This window comes from Ursus americanus, chromosome 26 (genome assembly GCF_024610735.1).
Source record: "Ursus americanus isolate L20-20 chromosome 26, mUrsAme1.1.p, whole genome shotgun sequence".
NCBI classification, from domain to species: domain Eukaryota; kingdom Metazoa; phylum Chordata; class Mammalia; order Carnivora; family Ursidae; genus Ursus; species Ursus americanus.
Genome location: NC_142152.1, coordinates 34,623,925 through 34,649,424, shown reverse-complemented (window position 1 = coordinate 34,649,424; position 25,500 = coordinate 34,623,925). Strand labels below are relative to the sequence as shown.

General features: G+C 50.6%; 1 protein-coding gene across 2 annotated transcripts in view; it reads right to left on the bottom strand.

The window, feature by feature from the left end:
- The window catches only part of RIN3 (Ras and Rab interactor 3), a 114,491-nt gene that overhangs the window by 76,123 nt on the left and 12,868 nt on the right, over positions 1-25,500 (bottom strand). For both annotated transcript variants that reach the window (XM_087856193.1, XM_087856192.1), the window contains exon 2: positions 1,518-1,725. In XM_087856193.1, the coding sequence (XP_087712319.1) occupies positions 1,518-1,725 (208 nt within the window). The remainder of the gene's footprint in view (positions 1-1,517; positions 1,726-25,500) is intronic.

Below are 25,500 nucleotides of genomic sequence, written 5' to 3'. Positions count from 1 at the left end.
TCCCTGTGGTAGGGGCCTCTGTGGCAAGGGGAGGTTGGAACTTTCTTGGAAGTCCCATAAGTTCCAGGAATTCCAATTTTCAGGTACAACCGCTTACTTGATGGATTTTTATCTAGTCCAAGGTGAAGGAATCCACTAACCAACTGAGCCCCATGTGTGCGGGAGCTTGCACTCTTCTCCGGACGCACCGCGCACAGCACGATATCGGCACTGAAAGTGAGCCCAGCAGAAGTGCCCAGCAGCTGAAACGGAGAATTCCCTTTGCACGTGCAGGTACGACATAGCCCCGGAGCGGCCAGACTGTCTGGGTTCAAATTCCAGCTCGGGCACTCACTCGCTGAGTCAGCTGGGGGAGGTCACTCAGCTTCTTTGCGTCTCAGTTACTCTTCTGTAAAATGGGCCTGATTGCAGTGCCCATGTCAGAGGGCTGCTGGGAGCACACACGGTGCTGATTCACGGGCACACATTTGGGGAGGGCCTGGGACACAGTGCTTGGTGGACCCTGACCACTGTCACCAGGGCGGGGAGGGCTTCTGCAGAGACAGACCATGCAGTTCGAGCAAACATGGTTTCTGCAGCGGACGGATGATTGCCGGGTCCAAGGGAAGGAGGCCCAGCGCCCGGCTGCTTTAACGGACGCGGGGCTTTATGTCGGGGCGACGAAATGTTTTGGAAGCAGACAGGTGCTGCTTAGACAGCACTGTGAACAGACTAAATGGCGTGCTTGAAAACCGCTCGTTTTCTATGATGCGAATTTCACTTCAATAACAAACAAAACTGAAAAAAGACTTCTGGGAAGTAGGTTAGGGGAAAGAGAACAGGTGGCAAAAACTTTGAGAAGACTCTTAACTTCTGTCCGGCTTGATTTTTTTTTTACAGTGACTACACATGTTTATCACTTTTATAATTAAACAAATTAAATGTTTTTTTAAAAGGAAGTGGCATGTAAGAGAAAATGCGTGGGGTGGGTGGCATTTGATGGGTTCTGACTCACATTTCACTATCTACCTATCTTTCTTCCCCTGTGACGCTCATACTACCCGGACCAGCGTACCTTCACTAATGAACCCATTTCAAAGTGAGAAATGGAGGCTGGCTCCAGAAAAGTTTTGCCTCCATCACACAGCCCCTTGTTTTCATACATCCACTCAGGGGGTGTAATATGATTTCTCAGGTGTCTCCAGCTCTGATCCCCTCTGGTCCCAGATGCCTGGCTGACTTCTCCAAGTGTCAGCCCTGCTTCTCAGGTGCCCCAGTGCCCAGACAGCCCACACCAGCCACAGTCCCCTGTTCTCCAAGGGGGACACCTGGTTTCCAAAGCCAGAACCAGATGTCCCGCCAGTCTCTCACTCCTGAGTTCTGGAAAAAACACCCCAGTCGAAAAGCTGACCAACCCAAGAAAGGAAAGCAGATACGGGCAGCTGCACAGAGGAAAGCTGCTTAGGTGGGAGCCCGGGCGGCTCCTTGTAGCTATGCCTGCCCACCACCGGCCGCAAGGTGAAGAGAACCCGACTCACCCCAGCCGCCTCCTGCAGCAGGATCCTGGCTGCCTCGGCCCGGCCCAGGCCCAGCTGCAGCCACACAGGGCATGTCTTAATGAGCTTCTCCAGAACGCTGATGCCCCGCCGGGGTAGGCAGTTCTTCGGAGTGACCGGCGAACAAGGCCCCATGCCATCTTCCTCCTCCTCCTCCTCTCCCTCTCCTTTGCCAACATCTGGAATAGGACTGAGAACAGAACCAAATGATCAGCCCCTCCTGCGGCCAGCCCAGAGAGCAGTGTGTAACACACGCAGATTCAATTCAACAGTGCTCCTTCATTTAGCATCTACGAGGCCAGCAGTCCTCTGGGCGATTAAAAAAAATAAACCGTGACCCTCACCTTAGGGTGCCTATAATAAAGTGGGTTGGATCTACACAGGAGCAACCAGCTGAAGCAGAAGATTGGGATAAATATAATGGGAGCACCATGCGGCAGAAGTAGCTAATTCCAACCCACTTTGGCTTCAGGGAAACAGGGGGCATTTGAGCAGAGCTCTGAAGAGGATTGTTACCCAACTTTTAAAACGAAGTGTAATTTACACACGGTGAAATGTACACGTTGTTAGTATACATCTAGAGAGATTTTTATATATGTCTCTACCCACGTAACTACCACCCCCATATAGGCTGTCCAAGAGTGTAGCCACTAGCCACATGAGGGTATTGAGCTCTTAAAAGTGGGTTGACGGAACTGAGACCTGCTGTGAGTGTAAAATACATGCAGGATTTGAAGTCTTGATATGAAAAAAAAAAAAAAAGACTGTAAAATAGCTCATTAATAATATTTTACATTGATTATGTGTTGAAATGATGATAGCAGATTGAGTATATTGGGTTAAATAAAACATTATTAAAATTAATTTTACTTATTTCTTTTTACTTTTTTCATGTGGCTCCTAGAAAATTTAAAATTTGTGGCTTGCATTATATTTCTATTGTGCTGATACAGATATTCCCGAAGGCTCCCTCTTGTCTCCTCCCAGTCAATACTCTCTGTCCCCCCAGGGTTGGGATGTAACAGGTCAGGGAAGGGGAAGGAGGACAGTCACAGGCCTGAGAAAGAGCAAAACCCAAATAGAGGCGCCGTTTAAGAGATCTTGGACCCTCCCCCAAATGCTCGCTCCACCGACCCCTTATACACACTGGCAGGTCAGTTTTGATTCCGAGGAACTAAGTCTCAGGGTATCTGCAGGGGTGAAAACCTTCATCAGACAGAGGGGGTTAATTATAAAGGTAGGAAGATGCGGCTGGTGCCTCCCTTTTGCCTGTGTCCTTGGCTAGCGGTGCTGTAAGGAGGTGCCCTGGGGAGGGACGAGGCCAGGATGAGCCCCGTTAAAGGCACAGAAGAGTGGAACCAGGTGGTGGGGGAGAGGGGGTCAGAGGGCTCAAGACCCAAAAGTCCTGAGGAGGGAACAGTATTTCTTAAAGGGAAGGGTGGGGTCCTGGCTAAAATTCCCTCCTGACACCCCCACTCCCAAACCCTCCGAGAAGCCTTCCCGCTCACAGATGCTATGTGAGCAAGGATACTTGTGTAGTTCCCCTCTGGGTCCACATAGAAAAGTGTGCCCGGTCACCAGGACAACAGGAATGTCCGAGGCAGCTGTAGACACCGCGGGGCTGGGAGGGGCAGTAGGGCAGCCCCGTGGATGTCCACAGGCTATGGAACTGGGGCTCAATGGGCCTCATTTGGAGTTCAAGTCCAGGGCAGCCCAGCTGATACTGATGTAACCTCTTCCCAGGCCCTGAAGTATGGTCATAGCATCTCCTTTGGGAAAGAAGTGAAAAGGGTGGAGGCCAGAATTACCCAGAGAAGAAGCACCCTGGGGCCTGTTAGTTTCCTCTAACCCCTCCTTGGAAACACAAAACTATCTTCTGGCACCAAAAGATTCCTGATCATCTTTAAATCTCCTCACTTGGCCGGGGGCCTCCCCCAGAGGCAGATTGGGCTCTCAGGGCAGCTCGGAGTGAGCGCTCCCATTTCCCCTCTGCCACCAACTAGGCTTAGGTCTTGGTGAGTCCCTTCCCTCTGAGTCTGTTTTCTCATCTGTGCAATGGGCAGGGGGTGGGCCGGAAGATTCCTCCATTTACTGGGTGGCCCTAGGCGTGGCCTGGGCTTTGGGGACAAAAGTCCTCATCATCTCATTAGAAGCAAAGCCATGATCAAACAAACAGGCTCTGGGAGAAAGGAGGGGGTCGGTCTCCCACTCACTTGTACTATGAATATTTTCTGAGGGCCTGCAAGCTCCAGATGTTGCTCTAGGGACCAGGTTAGAGTAGAGAACAAGAGTAACAACAAAACAAAACCAAACAAAAACAATAAACTTCATCTCTAGGAGAGAAGCCAGATGACAGACAAGGTGAATGAGTGACCTAGAGTGTGTCAGGCCGTGCTGAGCTGGAACAAGGATACAGATATTTGGGAAAGAGCAAAGGCCTTTGAGCTAGCTGACCCAGAGAAACCTCGAGGAAGCCTGGGGGCTGGCAGGTGCCGGGGCTAGGGGGTTGGGGGCATGGGGGCAAGGGGAGGCCAGAGGGGCAGTGTGGGGTTCCCCATAAGTATACTGGAAATACCAGCAGAGCTGACTCTAAATCCATGTATATAAATACCTTCCCTGGGCTTCTGGGCCCACAGAGAATCTTCAAAGGTCCACAGAGAAGCAGCCGCTCCCTGCCCCCAGCTTCCTGCAAGTCCCACCTGCAACCTGAGGACAGGGTGACCAAGGAGAAACTCTGTGCAGGCTCCCGTGTCATGCGAACCATGCCATCTCTCCCCTGTGATCACATTCCTTCCTGCTCTAAAACCTTCAATGGCTCCCACTGTGTAAAGGATCCAATCCAGTCTTCTAATATTGTAGGCCTTCCCTTTCTGAGCACATCCTCCCACCTTAACTTCCCGACTAAGGGCTGCCCTCCATCACCTCAGCAAAACCTGCACTTCCCCACCCGGTGCTCCCGCTCTGTCCATCTGTGATTCCTTCGGGTTCCCTGCTACCTCCTCCCAACATTTTCTCCAATGCGCAGGCAAAAGTTGGACCAGAAGGCAAGAACCACAAAAGGAAAGATGGATAAACTGAACATACGAAATTAAACGTGCACCCACCAAAACACCTCATGAAGAAAAGGAATACTCAAACCACAGGCGGGGAGAAAATACCTTCAAGAAGACATCCGAACAGTCAATAAGCAGGTGAAAGACTACTCGACATCATTAGTCATTAAGGAATGCAAATTAAAGCCACAAGGAGACATCACGACACGACCGCTGGGATGGCTAAAATTGAAATGACTGACAACATCACAGGTGGGAAGGAACCAGAACCCCCCGCATTACTGGAGAGAATGTAAACTGGTACGACCACTTTGGAAAAAGGCCGTTTTCTTATAAACCTAAACATACACCTGTCGTGTGGCCCTGCCATCCCACTCCTGGGTATCTATCTCCCAAGAGAAATGAGAGCGAATGTCCACATAGTATCACAGCAGCTTTACTCATGACAGCCTGAAACTGGTGCAGGTGTCCATCAGTGGAGAAAGAACAGCAGACAGCCATACATCACCCAACAGAAGAGGAAGCGCTGATCTGTACAACCACGTGCATGAGCCTCAAAAACGTGCTGGAAGCAGCCAGACGCACAAAAACACGGACCGTATGAGCCCATTTGTACGAAGTTCTAGTGGTACACTGAAGTATGTGTATTTACATTTTTTTTTCAAGATTTTACTTATTTGACAGAGAGAGACAGCCAGTGAGAGAGGGAACACAAGCAGGGGGAGTAGGAGAGGAAGAAGCAGGCTCATAGCAGAGGAGCCTGATGTGGGGCTCGATCCCAGAACGCCGGGACCACGCCCTGAGCTGAAGGCAGATGCTTAACGACTGAGCCACCCAGGCACCCCATGTGTATTTACATTTTATCATTTGGAAATTTTACACCAAAACAATATAAAAGAACAATAAGTACCAAACTCTAGTTAATGATACGTATGCTAACATATTCGGGGGTGCCCGAAACTGTCTTTGAAATGCGTTAAAAAAGTAAGATGGATTCATGGAAAGATAGAGGTTTAGATAGATACGTAATAAAGTAAATATACAAAAACATTAAGGGTAAGTTGGAGGGGTAGGTGGGTGTTCCCTGAAAAATTCTTTTGACTCTTCTGCATATTTAGAAACTTTTATAGTACACTGCTGGGGATAAAGTTTTCCCCATCCCTTAAGATTCATCCAGAAGAAGCCTGTCTGCTGGACTAGAAGCCCTGGGTTTGAATCTAGACTGTGTGACCTCTGGCCAGTTATGCTACTTCTCTAGGCTTCAGTTTTAATGTCTGTAAAAAGGTAATAATAACCCTTACCTAACAGAGTTATTGTAAAAATCAGCAAGATAGAGGTGGGTAGAGTGCTTCGCACAACTCAGTAAATGTTAACTATTGTTCTTCCATCATTCCACCCCTCCAGTTGGGATTCTTCTCACTACAATTCTTTCACTTTGCAGCCTTGATTTTAGGACTTAGTGCATTTGATTAGCGTGAGAGGGTAGATGTCCGCATGTTGCACTTGGCTTGTACCCAAGACAACATCTGGCCCCAGAGGTAATCCGCAAGTTCAAGTGCTGTGTGGGTTCAGCGACAGTCCCCAGCAGTTTGAGCTGATGTGGCCAGGCTGTTCTCATACCAGTAATCACAGCAGGGAAACAAGACCCGACACGGTGTCAGTTCTGGGTATTTCTACCTCTACCTTTCTGCTTGCACCCAACAGCCCAGCCCCAAGCTCCATCATCGGCATGGGCATTTTGCAGTCACAAGTGGGTGCCCAGACAGCTCAAGTGACCCAAGGCCCAATGTCAGCAAGGATTCAGGGATCAGAGGGTCTGGCCCCATGGCCCTTCTTTGGCTTGGTCAGAGCAAGTGCCCTTGTCACTTTGTCCCTTCAAGGGCTCTCGTACTCCCGTGACTCAGAGCAAGGCCCAAAGCTCCCCCAGCCTCAGCTGCTCCTTCTCTAACTGGTATCTGCTGGCAGAGCAGGTGACCCGGACACCCATGTCCTCCCCCTCTGCAGCCAAACTGCAGCTGAAGGCCCTGCAAAGGCAGCCACGGGAACCTTGGGTAATGAACGGGACCGTTAGCAAAAAGTAACAAGCCTCAGAAATTTTAGAGCAACTCCACAGGAAAAAGAAATTGTTCACAGCCAGTTTCCCTCAGCTCGCTGGTGGGGAGGAGAGCTCTACTCAGGGCCAGCTGTCCTTGGACACTCTGTACTAGGTGCATGGGCACACGGGTGACATGGGGAGCTAGCAGGGAAGGGGCCCTGGGAATGCAGGGCAGCAGCCTACCTGTTTGATGTACAAGGAGCCCACAGCACGACCATGTGTGGATCCATTCTAAGTACTCCACACAGTCCCTTAACTTGGCTGACCTCACATCTATAGGCCTGGGTTGCACTGTGTCCCCCAAAACGGTCTGCCCAAATTTTAACCCCTGGTACCTAAAAATGGGACCTTGTTTGAAAAAAGGACCATTGTGAATGTAATTAAGTTAGAGATGAGCTCATCCTGGATTGAAGATGGACCCTAAATCCAGTGGGAGGTGTCCTTATAAGCAGAGGGAAAGTCATGGAAAGATGCTGGAAGGCCACGCAACGACAGAGGAAGAGACTAGATTAGAACATCTGGAGCCGAGGAGCACCAAGGGCCGACGGCCACCACTAGAAGCTAGGAGAGAGACGTGGAACGGATTTTCCCTCAGAGCCTACAGACGAACCATCTCTGCTCACACCTTGATGTTGGACTTCCGGCCTCCAGAATGGCGAGAGGATAAATGTCTGTTGTTTCAAGCTGCGAAGTTTAGGTGAACCGCCACAGTCCTGGGAAATGAATACCTGACATCTAATAGTCCCATGTAAAGATGAGGACACGGAGGCACAGAGAGGTTAGAGCTCACCCAAGGTCACACAGCCAGTAAGTGGCAGAGCTGGGATTCAAACCCCAGGCAATTTGGCTTCAGAGCTTGTGCTTCAAACCACTACCCTATTTGAGCTCTTGAAGAAATTTTAAAATTTCCCCGTGTATCTGTATCCCTGTAGTACACGGCAAAGTAGGAGTGTCCAATAATGTCTGTAATAGCATTTGGAATATCTACATACACAGACACATATACAAACACACAGAAAAATAACTTCCAGAAAGCTACGTAAGACATCCTTAAAGGCAGTTATTTCTGAGAAGTTCGGGGGATTTGTCTCAATTTTTTATACTGATTAAGCATAATTATATGATTAAAACCCATCTTAAATAATGTGGGAAGATAACCCTGTTTGTCACATAAGCTAACGCAGACAGATGGAGAGCTGTTGGCTTAGGGGGTCTCCCATGCCCGGCTCGTATCCCAGTTTTGCAGACTTGTGGGTGGGGCTTGGATGCCTTATTCCAACCACTATGACCTCCAGCTTCCTCTTCTGTAAAATAGGGAGCAAGTACCACCAGCTGAGAGGATTCTCTTGAGAGCAAAGAAGAGGCGGGCAGGCACATGGCAAGAAGAGGGCACTCCGTGCGCGATGATTACCATGGGAGTCATTAAGAGTTAACCTCTAAAAGCCGTAATTGAATTGCCAAAAGGGTTCCGGCACCCACCCTAACCTTCTGAAGTCCGAAACCTCGTCCTCCCTTTTGAAGTAGTCCCTATTTCTCCAGCTGGAACAGGATTGTCTGGAGGTCCTGGAGGGGAGTTTCCCTGTCTGTGACTCTGGTGGCCCCGAGAACCAGCCATGCCTCAACACTCGCAGGGTGAGACAGGACAATTGCTCATGGCTGCCCCCAACACCCCATCCTTTTCCTCCTCCTCCATGCCGACTGCTCCTCGGGGAAATCACTCCTGCACAGACAGGAAGGGACGTCAACCTCTCACCTGTGCCCTCTCCCTACAAACTCACCATTCGAGGGTCAGCGGACAGTTCACACACTCTGCACAGCACAGGGGTGAAGAACTAGGACTCATTCAGTCTCTGTCCCAGCCCCTGCCATGCCCTGGTCAAGTGACCCAAGGTACTGAACCTCTACGGGCCTCAGTTTTCTTATCTGTGCAACGGAGCTGGTAACACCTGCACATGCTTAACGTGCATCAAGCAGCACATGGTAGCACTTCAAATAGGTCTTTATTCTCGCGGGGGGTAACCACGTATGCGGCCACGCCCTGTTTCTCCCAGGGACACCGGTTGCTATGACAGCAGTGCGAGAGATGGCCTGAGATAAGCGAGAAGCCAGGGCTCAGCCCTCTAAAAGCCACCGGAGCACCGAGAGGGTAAAGCACCGCCGAGAATGAAGACAGGTGCACCTGTTCTGAAAATGACTGTCAAAATCCAAGAGGGACGGGGATGCTGTAGCCTAGGCCCCGCAGCCCCTCCCAGGACACACACGGGCACAAGGAGACAATGATGATGGCGGTACAGTAGCCTTGGCAGCGATCAGAAAATGGGAACGACGCACGGCCATCCGTAAGAGAACGGGTCCGCAGGTTGTGATCCCACCCACCCGGGACTATCACACAGCTGCTAAAAGGCAGGCACCAAGGCTACACGGTTCAATCTCCAACTGTTCTTCCCCGATTTGGGTCCCTCTGCTGAGATGCGTAAGAGAACGTCCTTGTATTTGGGAAACGCCCACTAAGATATATGGGGGTAAAGAGGCACAGTGTCTGCGACTTGCTCTCAGAAGGTTCAGGAAAAAAAGGAGAGAGAGAGAGCAGATGTGACAAAATGTTCATAATTGGTGACTGTGGGTGAAGAGCGCACATACAGGAATTTGCTGTACTCATCTTGTAAATTTTCGGGGAGTCTGAAATTACATTAGAAGAAAGAGTTTTAAAAATCCTACAAACCTGATGTGGAGTGAAATAAGCAAATTACTGAAGGAACGGAAACAATTAGGTGTAAAAACACACGTGACAGTTGCGTGTGCTGTGTGTGGACGCACACGCCCCAGCTTCAGGGTGAAGATTACTGCCGAGGGGAGAGGGAGGCAATGGGATTAGGGAGGGGGTGAAGGAGGCTTCAGCCCGCTCTGTAACCACTGATTTATTCTTAGGAGATCTGAAGCAATATGGCAAAATGATAGAATTTAACAAAACTCAACTATGGGTACTCAGGGCGTTGTTATGTTTTCCCCTAGATTTCTATGTGCTTGAAATATTTAATTAAAAAACACACAAAACTCCCACACGCCTTCCCCCAAGATCCCGGCACCTGTCACAAGCTGAGAGGATACAGGGTGGGAACTCTCCAGATACCTAAGCCTATTCCTCTGCCAGAGCAATTTATACAGGACACTCCAGCTTTATTTTATTTATTTATTTTTTGGTGTTTTAAAGTCAGTTCTGGAGGCTGAGGGCCCGTGCTGAAAGGCAATGAAGATTAAGCCTAGCCGGGGCGGCTACCAGTTCGTCCCAAGAATCAGGCCCCAGGGGACTTCTGAGGAAATCTTCTGAGAGCTGCCACAAGGTCACTAGAGAAGAAGCCAGAGGTCACTGGGGCATTTCTCTGGCAGCCACAGGACTGAGGCCAGGAGCAGCAGCTGATGCCAGCAGGAATGATATTCTGGAGGCCCGAGTGCGATAAGCAAAGCCAAGCCACTCGGCCCTCTGAGCCTCAGGGCCCCCCTCTGTAAACAGGGAGACGAGGCCACCTACCTAACAGCTGTGTGAGGATCCCACGGGGCAGCGCCAGGAAAGACTCCAGCCACAGCTGACACCTAACAGGTGGTCGCTCCTCGAGGGGACGGGGCGTTTGGGGACAGTGCCAGAGTCGTCCAGATATGCAGTGAGCGATTTCCGCGGTGTCAATAGTGCCACCATTGCGGGTAACAAGCCTCTCGCTAAGTTCCTCAATAGCTACCCAGAGGCCTTTGTGAGCCTCCACGCCACTGCCTCTACCTCCAACGATCCCCTAACACTGGAGTTCTCTCTGTAGCATCCCCAGGACAGAACTGCTGGATGGGTTTGAAGACCTCCAATGACAGGGCGCTCACGACCTCACTGGGCATCCCACATGAGAAGCAATTCTCAATTTCTATTGAGATGAAATGTGTTCCTCAGAAATCTTCTCTCTTGTTGCTTTCTCTATACCGCGCAGGGCCTTGGGGACAGCTCACCCCGTCCCCATAGAGCCCTTTGGCTGTAGGAAGGGGGCTGGCACAGCCCCTCCCCCAGGTCTTCTCCTCCCTGGGATGAACGGCCCCACTCCTGCACGAGGCCGCGAGGTAACATCAGCTGCTTCCCTCCACTGGTGGGCACTGAGCCGGGTGTATCACACACACTGTCTCCGTGAATTTGCACAGGGAGGGATTTGTTTTTTGATAACATTTTAATGTATACAATTCAATGGTTTTTAGTATAATCAGAGAATTATGCTGCTATCAGTACAATTTTAGGACACTTTCATCACCCCAAAAGGAATCCCGTACCCACAATGCAGTCAATATTTCCTCCCAATACCCCAGCTGGTGGCAAACACTAATTTGCTTTCTGTCTTTATAGATTTGCCTTCTGGATATTTCACAGATGGAATCAGACCATAGGTGGTCTTTTAGGTTTGGTTTCTTTCACTTGGCATGTATATTTTTTTTATTTCCGGGGTAGTTAACACACCGTGTTATATTAGTTTCAGGTGTACAACAGAGCGATTCAGCAACTCTCCATAGGTCACTCAGTGCGCATCAAGGTAAGCACACTCCCAATCCCCATCGCCTGTCTCACCCATTCCCCACCTAGCTCCCCACTGGTAACCTTCTGTTTGCTCTCTACAGTTAAGAGTCTGTTTTCTCATTTGCCTTTTTTTTCCCCCTGACTTGGCATAATTTTTAAGGTCCAGCCATATTATCACAGCTCGAAGGGTGTTATCGGTACTTCATTTTTTTTCTTGGCACATAATATCCCATCACATGGGCACGCCACATTTTACTTATCCACCAGCTGATGGACATTTGGGTTGTTTCCATTTTTTGGCCATCATGAGTAGTGCTAATTCTCATGTGCAAGTTTTTGTATGGACATTGTTTTCAATCTCTGGAACATCTAGGAGAGGAATTGCCAGGCCATAGGGCCACTTGTATTTAGCACCTTGAAGAACTGCCAGGCTGTTTTTCAAAATGGCTACACCAGTTGACATTCCCACTGGCAGCCTACGAGGGTCCCCATCTCTCCACACGCTCATCGACACTTGTTATTGACTGTCTTTATTTTATAGCCAAGGATGGGTATGAAGTGGTATCTCATTGTGGTTTTGATCTGCATTTTCCCTGATACATAATTATGTTGAGCATCTTTAAATTATTGACTCTTTCTATATATTTAGAAAAATACATCTTCAGATCCTTTGCTTGTTTTAGAAATACATCATTTGTCTTTTTATTATTGAGCTGTAAGTTCTTTATATATGCTTGATAAGTCCCTTATAAGATCTATGATTTGCAAATATTTTCTTCCATTCTGTGACCACCTTTCATTTTCTTGGTGAAAAGATGAAGGTGTCCTTGGAAACATGAAAGTTTTTAATTTTGGCAAAGTCCAATTTATCTGTTTTCTCTTTTGTTGCTCGTACCTTTGGTTTCATATCTAAGAAACCATGATCTAATGCAGGATCATGAGTTTGTCTTCTAAGAGTTTTATAGTTTCACCTCTTACACTTAGGTCTTGGTTCCTTTTTGAATTAATTTTTGTGTTTGCAGGAGGTAGGGGTCTAACCTCCTTTTTTTTTTTTTTTTTTTTTACATTTAGATATCCTGTTGTCTCAGCACCATTTGTTAAAAGATTATTCTGTTGAATTTTCATGGCACCCTTGTTGAAAATGAATTGACTTTAAATTACAGAGTGGTTCGGAACCCCCTCATCACACTGTTTTTCATCCTTCTGAGCATGCTGCGTCTCCTCTGTCTTTCTATTTTTGAAATGTAGAGTCTCAAACAGGGAGATGATTCCCCAGGTGTGTCCTGAGCAGCAAAGAAAGCAGCATCACCGTCACTTTCCACAATCTAGATGTCCTACTCTATTAACGTGACCCGAGACGGCATCCGCTTTTCTCCAGCTCCCTACGCAACACTCTGGGGAAATGGTGGGAAATTTTTTTGTGTTCTGAGGCTGGGATCACATTGTGGAAATGAAGGGAGATAACATGTTTATGAGATGAGGAGTGACAGGACAAATGCTGTATTCATCAGGAGAACAGGTATGATAGGAAGAAGTGGCACTGAGCTCACACTCAGGAGACCATGTTCTCCTTCTGTTGTTCACTGTGTGACCTTGGGTAACTCACTTCCCCTCTCTAGGCTCAGCGGCCCCTTCGGTCCAATGAGCAGGCTGAACTAGATCTGGGATGGCAAGGGGGTTGGATGTCCACACGAAGCCAGTTGACCGGCAGCAGCTGCCTAGACCGGTAGGCTGGAGGCTCAGCAGAGAAACAATGCTGGGATCTCCTGTGATGTCTGCCACGGGCTCTGTACTGGAGACAGGCAGCAGCTGGGCTGTGCATTTACTGACATGGATCAGACCAGGGATGAGGTTCCTTCCAGCTCGATGAATTCCGTAATTCTGGACTCAACTGACCCTTGGCTAGATGCCACTGGAAGGCTTCTCTTCCTAGCCGGGCTGGCTCTGCCCCAGCAGACAGCCTGAGAAAAAGCAGGAGGACAGCCCAGCTTCTCTGTGGCTTCCTTTCTGCCAGATGCTTTTTCCTCGACGTGTGGAAGCCGAGCCACAGCTGCTGCCTGACTTCCACCTCCAGCACAGCCCTTGGTGCACCCGGGACCCAAAGCACAGCTCCAGGCTGACCATGGCCGTCATGTGGGGATGGGAGAGAAGCCAGTTTCAGATTCAGAATGTCTCACGCACAGAATGTGCAAACACGTAGCAAAGGCCTCCAGCCCAGTTTCACAGGCTAAATAATTACAGGAGGCTCTGATGTGTTCCCGCTGACACTTGGGGCTCCAAGGACAGTATCTGGAAAAGCGTGTTGTGTGAAAGTTCCCTGGCTTTCTCTCCACACAGAAACCAAAAGGCCTTCCATGACGAGGGGGGACACAGGGTGCAGCTTGAGACCCCTGACCCTTGGCGGGTTGGCCCCAGGGAAGCTGGGATGAGGCTCTGAGGGCCCCTGCCCACAGCCTCTCAGAGGGGAAGTCAGCTTAAGCAGGTTTTCCGGACCCCGGAAGTGCTGAGAACGGGTCAGGCTGTCTGAGTTCGCACGTCACAGCCCACATCAAGGGGTCTAGCAGGTCAAAGGCCTTCAAACTTTCCACACCTGTGTGTACTGCAGACCTCTATCGCTTGGTGTGTGTCAGGCATTGCCAAGCTCCCGGCCCTGCCTTCCAGGCTGCCTGCTGGGTCCTTCTCTGACCCCTAGGGCTTCCACCTGCTCAGACTAAGCTCCTCCTGGGCCCTGGTGGAGCCCGGAGGAGGCACCTGCTTCTGTGCTGAGCCCTCTGCTGGCCGCTCCCACTCTACCAGGCCTGCTCCCAGACCCCATTTCTGAGAAGCTCTGACTGCTGGCTCCCAGCTTCCCAATGCCTGGCCTTTGGCCCTGGCCAATCTGTGCTTTTGAGAGCCTTGGGCACCCACAGCCTCTTGGGAACCCGGGCCAAGTTCTTCCACCCTCCCTCTGTAACTTCCTCTGGCTCATAGGTCCCAGCCCCTTTCCCTATCCCAGCCAGCCCCTTGAACTCTGCCGAACCTGACTCAGCCTGCTGGCCCTGCTGACAACCTCCCCCCACACCAGTCCCAGGCTCGGATGGTCCACTGCCATCAGGACCCAGCTCACAGACGATAATACAAATTCTTTCCATAGTGCTGTGTGCAGTTACGTTTTGTGTTGACTAGTGGTTTAAGCATGGGCTTGGGGAACCAGACAGCCTGGATTAGAATCTCACTTGGTGACCTTGACAAGTGACTAAAGCTCTCTCTGCCTCAGTTTCCCTATACCTAAGATGGGAAACATAAGCTTTACTACCTTATGGGATTGCTGTAAAGAGTTCAGGATAGTGCCCAGAATACAGCAAACATTCAATGAGGTTATTAGCATCCATTCATTTATCCAATGAGTATTTACTGAGCATCTACTTGGACCAGACAAAATTCTAGACTTATCATAATCATAATTACAAAAATAATCACACATAGTGAAAGAGCAGCTGACATTTCCCTCCCCCCACAAAAAAAAATCTTAGAAACTTCACTGAACATGGAGATGGCTACTAGAGAAGACAGGATTTGGGGGACAAACTTCCTGCCTGGGACTGAAGCGAGAGGCAGTGGGGGACACAAGAACCCAGGTCACCAAGGGCAGTGGGAGGCCATTCGCATCTGTGACACACATATGTTGAGATGGGCTGAGGCCGCCTCTGTAAAGACACACGGGAGAGGGATAAAGGGGTGGCCTGGGTCTGGGACTGGGAGGCTGGGGGTGGAAGGGAGGTGCTTCACTGTAGACCTCTTTGTACCTTTTGAATTTGAACCATGTGACTCTATCACCTATTCAAAAAAAAAAAATTAAAACGATTCGTAACTTTCAAAAAGAAAAGTTCTCATTAAGGGGATTTCAGATGTTGAACTGAGTGGGGTTCAGTACAAGCAGATCTAGAGAACACTGCTTTCTTGTTTTGGCTAAGATGGCGCATTTAGGTCATTTCCCTTCTAGAATCTATCTCAACGGGATATTTTAAAAGTACGATAAGGGCGCCTGGGTGGCTCGGTCAATTAAGTGCTGGCCTTCAGCTCAGGTCCTGTTCCCAGGGTCCTGGGATCGAGCCCCACGTTGGGCTCCCTGCTTCGGGGAGCCTGCTTCTCTCCCCCTCTACTGCTCCCCTTGCTTATGCTCTCTCACTCTCTCTGTCTCTCTGTCTCTCTCTCCCAAATAAATAATAGATTTAAAAAAGTCTTTTGAAAAAAAGTACCATAAAGCTCCATGGACAAATGTGTTTCTTTACCGCAACGTGACTTACAGACATCAAGAAGTGGAATCAAACAGCGAACAATATTGCTTTTCACTGCCGGTCCCTCCCCTGCCCTCACTCTGTCCCGGGCCGGTCATATCTACTGCTGCGTGCCCAGGCTCAGCACAGAATAGGTGCTCGATGAAATTTTGTTAATGACTGAATGATTGAGGAAAGATTAGTACTGTTGGCAACATCCACTTATCTTTGACCTACAAAAAAAGCAATTTTTTACAGATTGTATTTATTTATTTGAGAGAGAGAGATCACCAGGAGGGGGGAAGGGTAGAGGGAGAAGCAGACTTGCTGCTGAGCAGGACCCTGGATCATGACCTGAGCCGAAGCCAAACACTTAACTGACTGAGCCACCCAGGCGCCCCTGAAAGCAATTTTAGATATTCAATCTAATATAAACACTGGAATCATATATCTGTATACAGATGCACGTGTGCAAAATGATGACTGGACAAAGATACTCCCTGGGCTGACTGTGGCATTGTCCTCAATGGGGAAAAGACTGGAAACAATCTAAATGTCCATCATAAAGGGGCGAGGTAAATAGATGGATTCCAGGCAATGGTTAAACAAGGAAGGAAGGAGCCCTCTGTATACTGATATGGAAAGGTTTCCAGGATATGTGGTTAAATGACAAAAGCAAATACAGAACTACATGTATATTGAGCTCCTTTGTTGGAAAAACAAAAAGATTATTTGTATTTGAATAAAGAAACTCTGGAAGAAGATACGAGAAACTGTAACTAGTTGGGCAAGGGTGGGTACAGGCACAAAGGGAACAAAGGTGGTAAGAATTTTTTACTATGCATCTTTTTAAAAATACATTTTTATTTTGAATCCTGTGAATATATTACATACTCGAAAATAAACTAATACTATTTCCAGAGATTTCTATGCATCAGGCATTGCTCTCTATATTAACTATATTAATCCTTTAAAATAACCCTATAAGATAACTCTGGTTATCATTCCCATTTTACAGAGGGGGAAACTGAGGCACAGAAGATAAGCCATTCACTAAAGCTATGGAATTAGTAAGTGGCAGAGCTGGGATTTGAACCCTGGTGGTTTCTGAGTCTATAGTCCACATTCTTTTTTTTTTTTTTTTTAAGATTTTATTTATTTATTTGACAGAGAGAGAGACAGTCAGCGAGAGAGGGAACACAAGCAGGGGGAGTGGGAGAGGAAGAAGCAGGCTCTTAGCGGAGGAGCCTGATGTGGGGCTTGATCCCAGAACGCTGGGATCACGCTCTGAGCCAAAGGCAGGCGCTTAACGACTGCGCCACCCAGGCGCCCCTATAGTCCACATTCTTAATCCATTCTGCCAAACCCCTCCAGATTCCTGCTTATGATATAAGATGAAACATGGAACATTATAAACATGCAAGACGAGAACAGATGGAAGGACAGATCTTGTCCATGGAATGCCAAGGTATTCTACACGCACTGATCTAGAGAATCAATGCAATTCCAGTTCGATTCCCAAAGGTGTTCCGGGAAAAGGCAATGGAGAGGGCTAAGGGCCAAGGGTATCCCTGACACACTTGAAGAACGGGGTAGGATTTTGTTTGCCGGGTACCAAGACTTATGCTAAAGCTACAGTGGTTAAGATGGTGTGGTCCCGGTGCAGGAGAGACACGTAGGTTAGGAGACTAGAAGAGTCCAGAAACAGACCCACACATATGCACTGTCCCTTGATCTACGCATCGCCACAGTAGCACACTGAGGAAAGGGCAGTCTTTGCAACAAAATGTGCTGAGACAACGGGCTGTCCACGCGGGCAGAAAAAAGAAACGTGACTCTTCTTCACAGCAATACAAAAATCAGTTCAAGGGAGACTCTGTCCTGACCTAAATGTGGAAAGCAAAACAAAAAGCTTCTAGAAGAAAATAAAGAGTACCTTCATCATCTGATGGGAGAGAAAGACTTCTTAAGCAGTACATACACACCGACCTTAAATAAACGGATACATGTGACTGCATTAAAATGAAGACTTTCTGTTCATCAAGACGCCATTAAGAGAGCAAAGTCGAGCCCTCAGCGGGAGAAGATCCTGGTAACTCGCATAACCAACAAGAGGCTGATACTCAGCCGAAGCACAGACCTTCCGTATATCAATAAAGAAGACATGAGACAAGCAGAAGCAAATAGAAAAACGAGCAAGACGCTTGAACTTCACCCAGAGGATTTCCCAATGGCCGACAAGTGCGTGAAGCTTCTCAACAGCACGAAGATTCTAGGACTCTGGCATGACAACTCCAAGAGCCCCCCAAGAACGGCTGTCACGAAGAAGACCTGCATTACCGAGGGCCCCGGAGGACGCGGGAGAGCCAGGGCCCTCCTGCTCTGTCCGTGGGAGTATAAACTGGTCCAACAGTGGTTGCTAATCCCGAGATTAAGTGACTTCTTCCTCCTTCTTTACCCTTGTCTGTACTCTCTTACAAAAATCAGAAAACAATAAGCAAACACTTCAGGGGCATAATAACAATGGAGGAATGGATGCCCAGGGGCGAGTCTTCCCTACGACCATCTGCTCAGCTGCATCTCCCTGTCACAGACAACATGGCACTATGCGTGGGGACTCGGACAGATCACCGCGTCCCCTGGCCTGGCCGCACCTCAGCCACCCGGGACAAACCAAGGGGAAGGGCTTCTGTTCCTAGGGACAGACCTGACCCCACCCTCCCCATACCTGTCGCCCTCTTACCTTCCTCTCATCTGGAAAACATGGGAGATACCACCCTCATACCCACAGGGCCAAGTAGCTGGGCAGGCCAGATGGAATTTTGTGGGAGGAAAGGTGGATACCCAGACATACGGAACTCAAAACAGATTCAAAGGAACCAACCCAATTCCAAAAATGATTTTCCAGGCAGGAGAGTTTTCCCAGCTTCCGGTGTGGTCAGTGCTGTGCGAAAGAACGGTGGATGATGACGGAAATGTTCTATGACTGCCCTGTCCAGTGTGGTCCCAATCAGCTGCCTGTGGCTATGGGGTACTTGAAGTATGGCTGGTGAAGACTGTTACTTCATTTTATATTTTTTAAATTATTTTTAAAAAGATTTATTTATCTATTTGGGGGGGGGACACTGGGGGAGGGGCAGAGAGAGAAGGAGAGGGAGTCCCAAGCTGACTCCACGCTGAGCACAGAGCTTGACATGGGGCTCGATCTCACAACCCTGAGATCATGGCCTGAGCTGAAACCAAGAGTCGGATGCCCAACCGACTGCACCACCCAGACGCCCCTGTTCCTTCATTTTAATTAATTTAATTTGTAAAACAGCTCCATGTGGCTAGTGGCTCGTGTACTAGACAACACAGGTCTAGACTCTTCCACGGTTTAAATCTTTTCAGTGTGTGTGAATCCGTGTACTGCGTGGGGGATTTGTTTTTAATTAGAAAGAAGAAAGAAAGAAGATAAACAGGAAAATTATATGCATGTCAAAAATTACACGCACATTATTACCATTCGCCATTATTCTGTTTAGAAAGCTCTTCAAGGGGAGGATTCTGCTCTTGGTCACCTGTTCCAGTGTTTAAGGACCCTTCTCTAGGGGGCTGGCTGCAGGTCTGGCTTTGCTCACAGATCCCAGCCCACCACCCCTTCCCCGAACTTCTACAAAGTTCCCAGAGTCCTTACCCACCTTTCTGCTGCCTTGTCCTTCCCAAGGGCGGACCCGGCTCAGAAAACAGCTCTGGGAAAGTGTGTCCTTTGCCCCTGCCAACCTCCTTACCTCCATGAGCACCCACAACACGTGGTGGCCCATGTGCCCCACCATGACCCTGGCCTCTGGCCCTGCCTCTTGCTTACTCAGTGGTTCCCCATTATCTGGGGGAAAAAGGAAGGAGAGTGCGGTGCTCCCTTCCCCCACCTGACACTGGGGCCGGGGAGGGAGAGGCAAGGGGGGAGAGCAGCAGCCCATGGTGGACATGACTCACCCCAGAAGGAGAGACAAGGGGCCTCTGTGCCCTCAGGCCCCTCCTCCTGCTGGATCTCTGCTGGGATTTCTCCTTTCCCTGCCCTGAGCTTCTGGGGGCCTGACCAAATTCCACTCTGTGCCTGGCCTTCCAATGTCGGTAAAACGAGATTGAGAGCAGCACTGACCCTACAAGGCATTGGGAGGACAAGATAGCTTACCTTATCCAGAGTTTAACAAGGGCTCAATAAATGGTCGTCGGTGACATTACTCATCCTGGACAGCTGAGTGGTGCAGAAAATGCTCTGCCGGGAAAAGGGCGCCCGGGTCTATTCTAGCCTCTCCTATGGGCTTGCTGTGTGTCCCTGGACAAGTCTCCCTCCTTCTCTGGGCCTCGGTTCTCTCAGTCGTGAAATAAGTGGAAGAATACCCCCCCCCACACTACTTCAGGGGCTTGCTGGAAGGGTGAACCGCGACCACAGGTTGTGGGACGAGCTTCGACAAAGTGAACCCCACTTCTAAACTGGAGGTGGGGTCAGGCATGGCGCCAACCCAGGGCTCCAGGGCCAAATGCAGTGCTGATGCCCGAGGCTCGCCTCCCCTCGGACAGTGGCAGAGCGGGGCGAGGCTGCAGGCTGCGGACGTCGGGCCCTGACAGCACCTTGCAGGAAACTACTGCAGCCTCACGTTCCTTCCACCCCTGGTGACACTGAGTCACCCTGCAACCCACCCAACAGTTGTTGTGACCACATTTCCTCTACCGGGGGTAAGCGAGTCATGTGAACAAGCCAGCCTCACTAGTCCTGGTGCCTCTTGGCAGCTGCCACCTCCTGGGCCCGGCCCTACCCTGAAACACAAACGGGATGCCCCACTCCCTGCCTGAAATCCCACCCTTCGGCCGCATCTTGTTTAGGTTTTTGCTCCCTGCAGCCAGTGACGCCCACCTGTCCTCGGCAGACTTCACAGTGGGCACAATCCCCGACACCTTAGCATAAGGGAAGTCACTACCGCGGAGTTTTCCAGAGTGGGAGGCTGGAGGAAGCCAAGGACGCTGGTTCATTAACTTCGGGGGCTGTGGGGAGGCACTGGGGTGCACAGAGTAAGGAGCCAGAGGGAGCCATCCTGAGGCCTGACGGCACACTCCAACCTACCCAGGTTAGACCGTCTCCCCGTGACTCCCGGGCCAGGGGTTCCAGGGTGGGACTTGGCCAAAGGATGACAAGGGAGACACTAGCAGGTGGGACCAGGTGTACCTTTCCGCACCTTGCAGGTTCTTCAGCTCCCCCATCCAGATAGGGCCAAATCAGGGAGGGGGCGAGGAGGTTTCCCCCGCAGAAGGTAACCTCAGAAGGCTGGGGAGGGTCCACAGCATTCCTTCCAGGCACACCTGGCTCTAGGAGAGGCAGCAAGGACCTTGGACCTTGGGATGCAGGGAGTTTGGGGGCTCAGGACAGTGGCTCTGGACTCAGACAACGCTGGATCCAGGTCCGGGCTCTCCCACTGACTGCTGAGAGCTCTGATCGAGTCACTGGTAAACTGGGCACTGTAACCCCAGCCTCCTGGGGCTGTGATAATGAACTCGAAAAAAGCTGTCAGCAAAGGGGCCTGATGTAAACCCTCCAGACATAACTGATGTAATTATTAGGGACAGACCTATGAATGCCAAGAATCCTCGTTTTTTATTTGCCTTGATTGGTATGCTGCTCCCTGCAAAGATTCTTTTTTTCAAGACTGATTTATTTAAGAGAGAGAGAGAGAGAGAGAGAGAGAGAGCATGCATGCATGAGTGGGGGGAGGGGCAGAGGGAAAGCGAGAGAATCTCTAGCAGACTCCCCACTAAGCGCGGAGCCCAACATGGGATTCGATCTTACAACCCTGAGATCATGACCTGAGCAGACACCAAGAGTCAGATGCCCAACTGACCGAGCCACCCAGGCGCCCCCGCAAAGATTCTTCTATTAGAACCACAGAATGTGAAATACTAGCACTGACCACTCCCCTTCTTGGAAATCTCGGGTCTTGAATTTCCCTGGAGGGGAGAGGACCGAGGCTCGGGGCCAGGAGGATAGTGCCTATCCTAAGGACTTGTGCGTTTGAAGAAGAGACCATACATGAACAGGGCACTTGTTAATCCAGAGGAATGAGCTGCTCAGCAGCGGAAGTGCAGACGGCGCAGGGGAGCGACTTGGGGCCAATTTACCTACACGATGTAGATATAATCGGTTCTCATTTTTTGTGGTTGCTATGTTCTGTAAAGTCACCGTGAACACTGAGTTAGCGAATACTGAACCACTCCGTCCAGGGGAAACACAGGGTTAGGTGAGGTTCCTGTGAGCCGCTGGTCACAACACTTTCGTCAACTGATCAATACATAACCTTCCTTATGTGCCTTTCTTTTTAAAGACACTTTACTTAATATATATTCTCGATGCATGAATGCTGAACTCACAGCCAACAGTGCATCTACCTCGCCTGAATGAAGCTTCTGGAGTACACGCCTCTTCTTGCAAGGCCATCACAGTGTTCCTGCATCTAGGAGCGCTAGGAAGCACTTCAGCTCTGTGGTCGGGGGACATTGTAAACAGCAAAATCACCAACAAAATGCACAAAAAATGTGAAAACCATGGCACTCAACAGACAACGACAAGGACCCTCGTTTGAAGGGTAATAAACAAGAAGGCAGCGTCTCGCTTTATCTGGCCTCAGGTGGGAACGTGCGTGTCAGAGGATCCCAGTTTTTTACCATTCTGAGCATGTTTGCAAATGACTTCTGAGCTGCTACGATTCAGGGGTTACGGAGAATGTGCAAATAGGGAATCTGAGAGTCCTGAGGGTTGACTGCAAACATTCCCTCGTTAGGCCGGCACCAATCATGACCTGGACATGAACCCTGGTCTCCGAGCAAGGCTCTCCAACAGACCTTGGGAGCAGCTGCGGCATCTGACCAAGGACCCACCACACATCTCCCTGTGGAGCCCAAGCCAGGCACTCGCTCACCTCCAACTGGGGAGCTGCTGCGGCTGCTGGGGGGACAGCTCGGTCAGTTCTTGTTGGAGGGGGACGGTGGATTTGGGAGGAAAACAGGAGGATGAGATTTGTGGCAACTACAGGAGAGCCTCTGCCAGCCCCCAAGCTGGGGGTGCCCCGAAAGTCACTCACTTGGGCATCCGCACAGACTGAGCAGGTCACCTGCACGTCTTTTTTTTTTTTTTTTTTTTAATTAAAGAGAGGGAAGGGGGGAGGGGCAGAGAGAGAGAGAGAACCTTAAGCAGACTCCACGCCCTGTGTTGGGCTCTGCACAGGGCTCGATCCCAGGACCCTGAGATCATGACCTGAGCTGAAATCAAGAGTCAGACGCTTAACCGATTGAGCCTCCCAGGCGCCCCTCACCTGCGTGTTTTTATGAAGTTCCTACTGTGTGTGGCCACCATGCCGCATGCCATTCACAGAGCCTGGCACACAGTGGGGCTCTGTACCGCTGCACAGCGTGAGTAGAGGCAACAATGACCAGAGAGGTAAAGGAGGCCCCTCAAGTTCTCCCAGCAAGTCGGGGCAGACCTGGGACAGGGCCCAGAAGACGGTGTCACCCACGGCCCCACAGAGCCACAAGAGGCACCACAGACTGGCTTGTTGCCAAAGGGATGAGTGAAGCAGGCAAGAGCGTGTGGAGTGGAGGCCCTGCAGAAGGCCAGTGACCATGGTTGAGGTTTCTTGAACACCTACTATGTGTCAGACTCGGTTCAAGCTCCTTACAGTTAATAACTCACAGAATACAACGGCTCTGTGAATCGGGGACTATTAGTATCCCTGTTGTACAGCTGAGGAAACAGGAGGAGAGGAGAACTTGAATCCGGACAGTTTGCTCCCGGGTCCACACCCCCACCCGGTACACTGTAGCGTTCCGCCCGTCAGCTCCTCGGGTCCAGACGGTCACACTGAGCTCCAACAGCCAGCCTCTCTTGGGGAGGTGGAGCGTGGGCCTCCACGCTGGCGTGGCGCCCACCCTGGCCACCCCCAGGCCCCGGGCATTCTACTGTCCAGTGGGCCCACTTCGCCCCGCCCCCGCTGCCAAGATGTGAGGCCAGGCCACCATCGCTGCTCACCTAGACCCCTGCTGTGGCCTTCTTTTGGTCTCCCCACGTGCTGTTCCCCCACCCCACGTCCTTCTTCACACGGCAGCCTGAAGGCAAGTGGGCCCATGGAGCTCCCTACCCAGAACCTATACCCTTTACGCAAATGTCGGCAGCGGCTTCATGTGTAACTGCCAAAAACTGGATCGACCCCAATGTGCTGCCGTGGGTGAACGGATAAACCAGCGGTGACGCGTCCACAACAACGAGGTCCTCTCATCAATACAAATGAACACAGTGCTGAGACGCAGCCACGGCCGGATCGCAGATGCATTCAGTTAAGTGAAAGAAGCCAGACTCACGGGCAGCGTATATAGGACGTTCTCGAAAACGACCCAGAAGAAATGAGTGACTGCCAGGATGGGGGGATGGAGGAGTGGCAGGCTGACTATAAAAGGGCGCAGAGGAATTTTGGGAAGTGACAGCCCGCTCCGTGTCTTGGTTGTGGTGGCAGTGACACAACCATCTACGTGTGCCCAAGTGTATGGAAATGAACACAAAAGAAGGTGAATTTTACCGTATGTTAATTTTAGTTTGTTACGGGTTGAACTGTGTCCCCCCAAAAGATATGCTGAAGTCCTAACTGCCAGCACCTCCTCATGTGACCTTATTTGGAAAGAAGGTTTTTGGAGATGCAATGAGTTGAGATGAGGTCATCCTGGAGCAGGACGGGCCCGAGTCCAGTAGGACCGGTCTCCTTGTAAGAAGAGACTAGACAGAGACAGACACACAGGGAGCAGATGGCCGTGACACCAGGAAGCAGAGGCTGGGGCGCAGCTGACAAGCCCGGGGACTCCACGGGACTGCCCAGGGCCCCTGGAAGCTGGGAAGAGCAAGAAGGGGTCTACCCAGTCTCAGGGGGAGCGTGGCCCTGCTGCCACCTTGATTTTGGACTCCTGGCCTCCAGAACTGTGAGAGGATGAATTTCTCTTGCTTTAACCCCCCCCTAGTTTGTGCCACTTTGTGACAGCAGCCCTAGGAAATGAATTCAGGGCTCAGTTTTTAAAATGGGGAGCATACCCGTCTCCCTCTCCATGGCCTTCAGGATACAGCCTGAGAGCTCCTGCTGTCTGGTCCCCTCTCCTGCACACCCCATCCTCCATCCGTGCAGAGTGCAAAGGGCAGGCACACTGAGCCCGCAGCAACCCCCAACATGGCCATACTGGCTCCCCACCTGAGAAACTCCCAGACATCACTCAGCTTGGCTCTGCCTTCCCCAGGAAAGCTCTCCCAGACACCCCCTTGTCTGAGCAGACACCCCTCAGCCAGCGGGGACCCCAGCACTCCAGGCGGCCATCCCGCATCCTGTAGGCACAGCACTGCATGTCACTCCCGTGTCCCCACAAGACAGAGGGTCCTTGAGGCAAGGATGAACCCTCGGGTCACGGCTGGACCGGCACCGTGCCCCAGGACACTGTGCTGGGTGGGAGTCAAAGGGCCCAGCGCAGCCCTGGCCCTGGCCCTGCAGAAATGAGGCCGGGGCTAAGCCAGGTGTGCCTGTGGGCCTCTGGTTTCTCCAGCCACAGCCTCTGCTCTTAGGGCCTCCCACCCAGGGGGGCCCCCACAGCTTGTCCAATCACCCCCTTATTCTACTGGTTCCCCACCCCCCTAAGCTGCAGGCCTCCCAGTGGCCCCCTTCCTTCTCCCAGATGCCTTCTGTCCCGGTAACCTCCCCTCACCCCTCTCCTTGGCATTAACATGCCATATATTCACTCGACAAACATTTCCCAAGCCCTGAGCTGGACACTCCCCCCCAGCCCTCACAGCTCTTGCTCAGCACGCTGGGCCGGCAATGACACATGCCAAGATGAGTCCCTCTTTCTGCCCTGGGGAGCTTACGGTCTACTGGGGCCACAGACAGAGAATATACTGTGACGGGCACAAGGAGCAAGGCTTCGAGGGTGGTGATGGGTCTACTGCTGTCCGGGGTCCCTG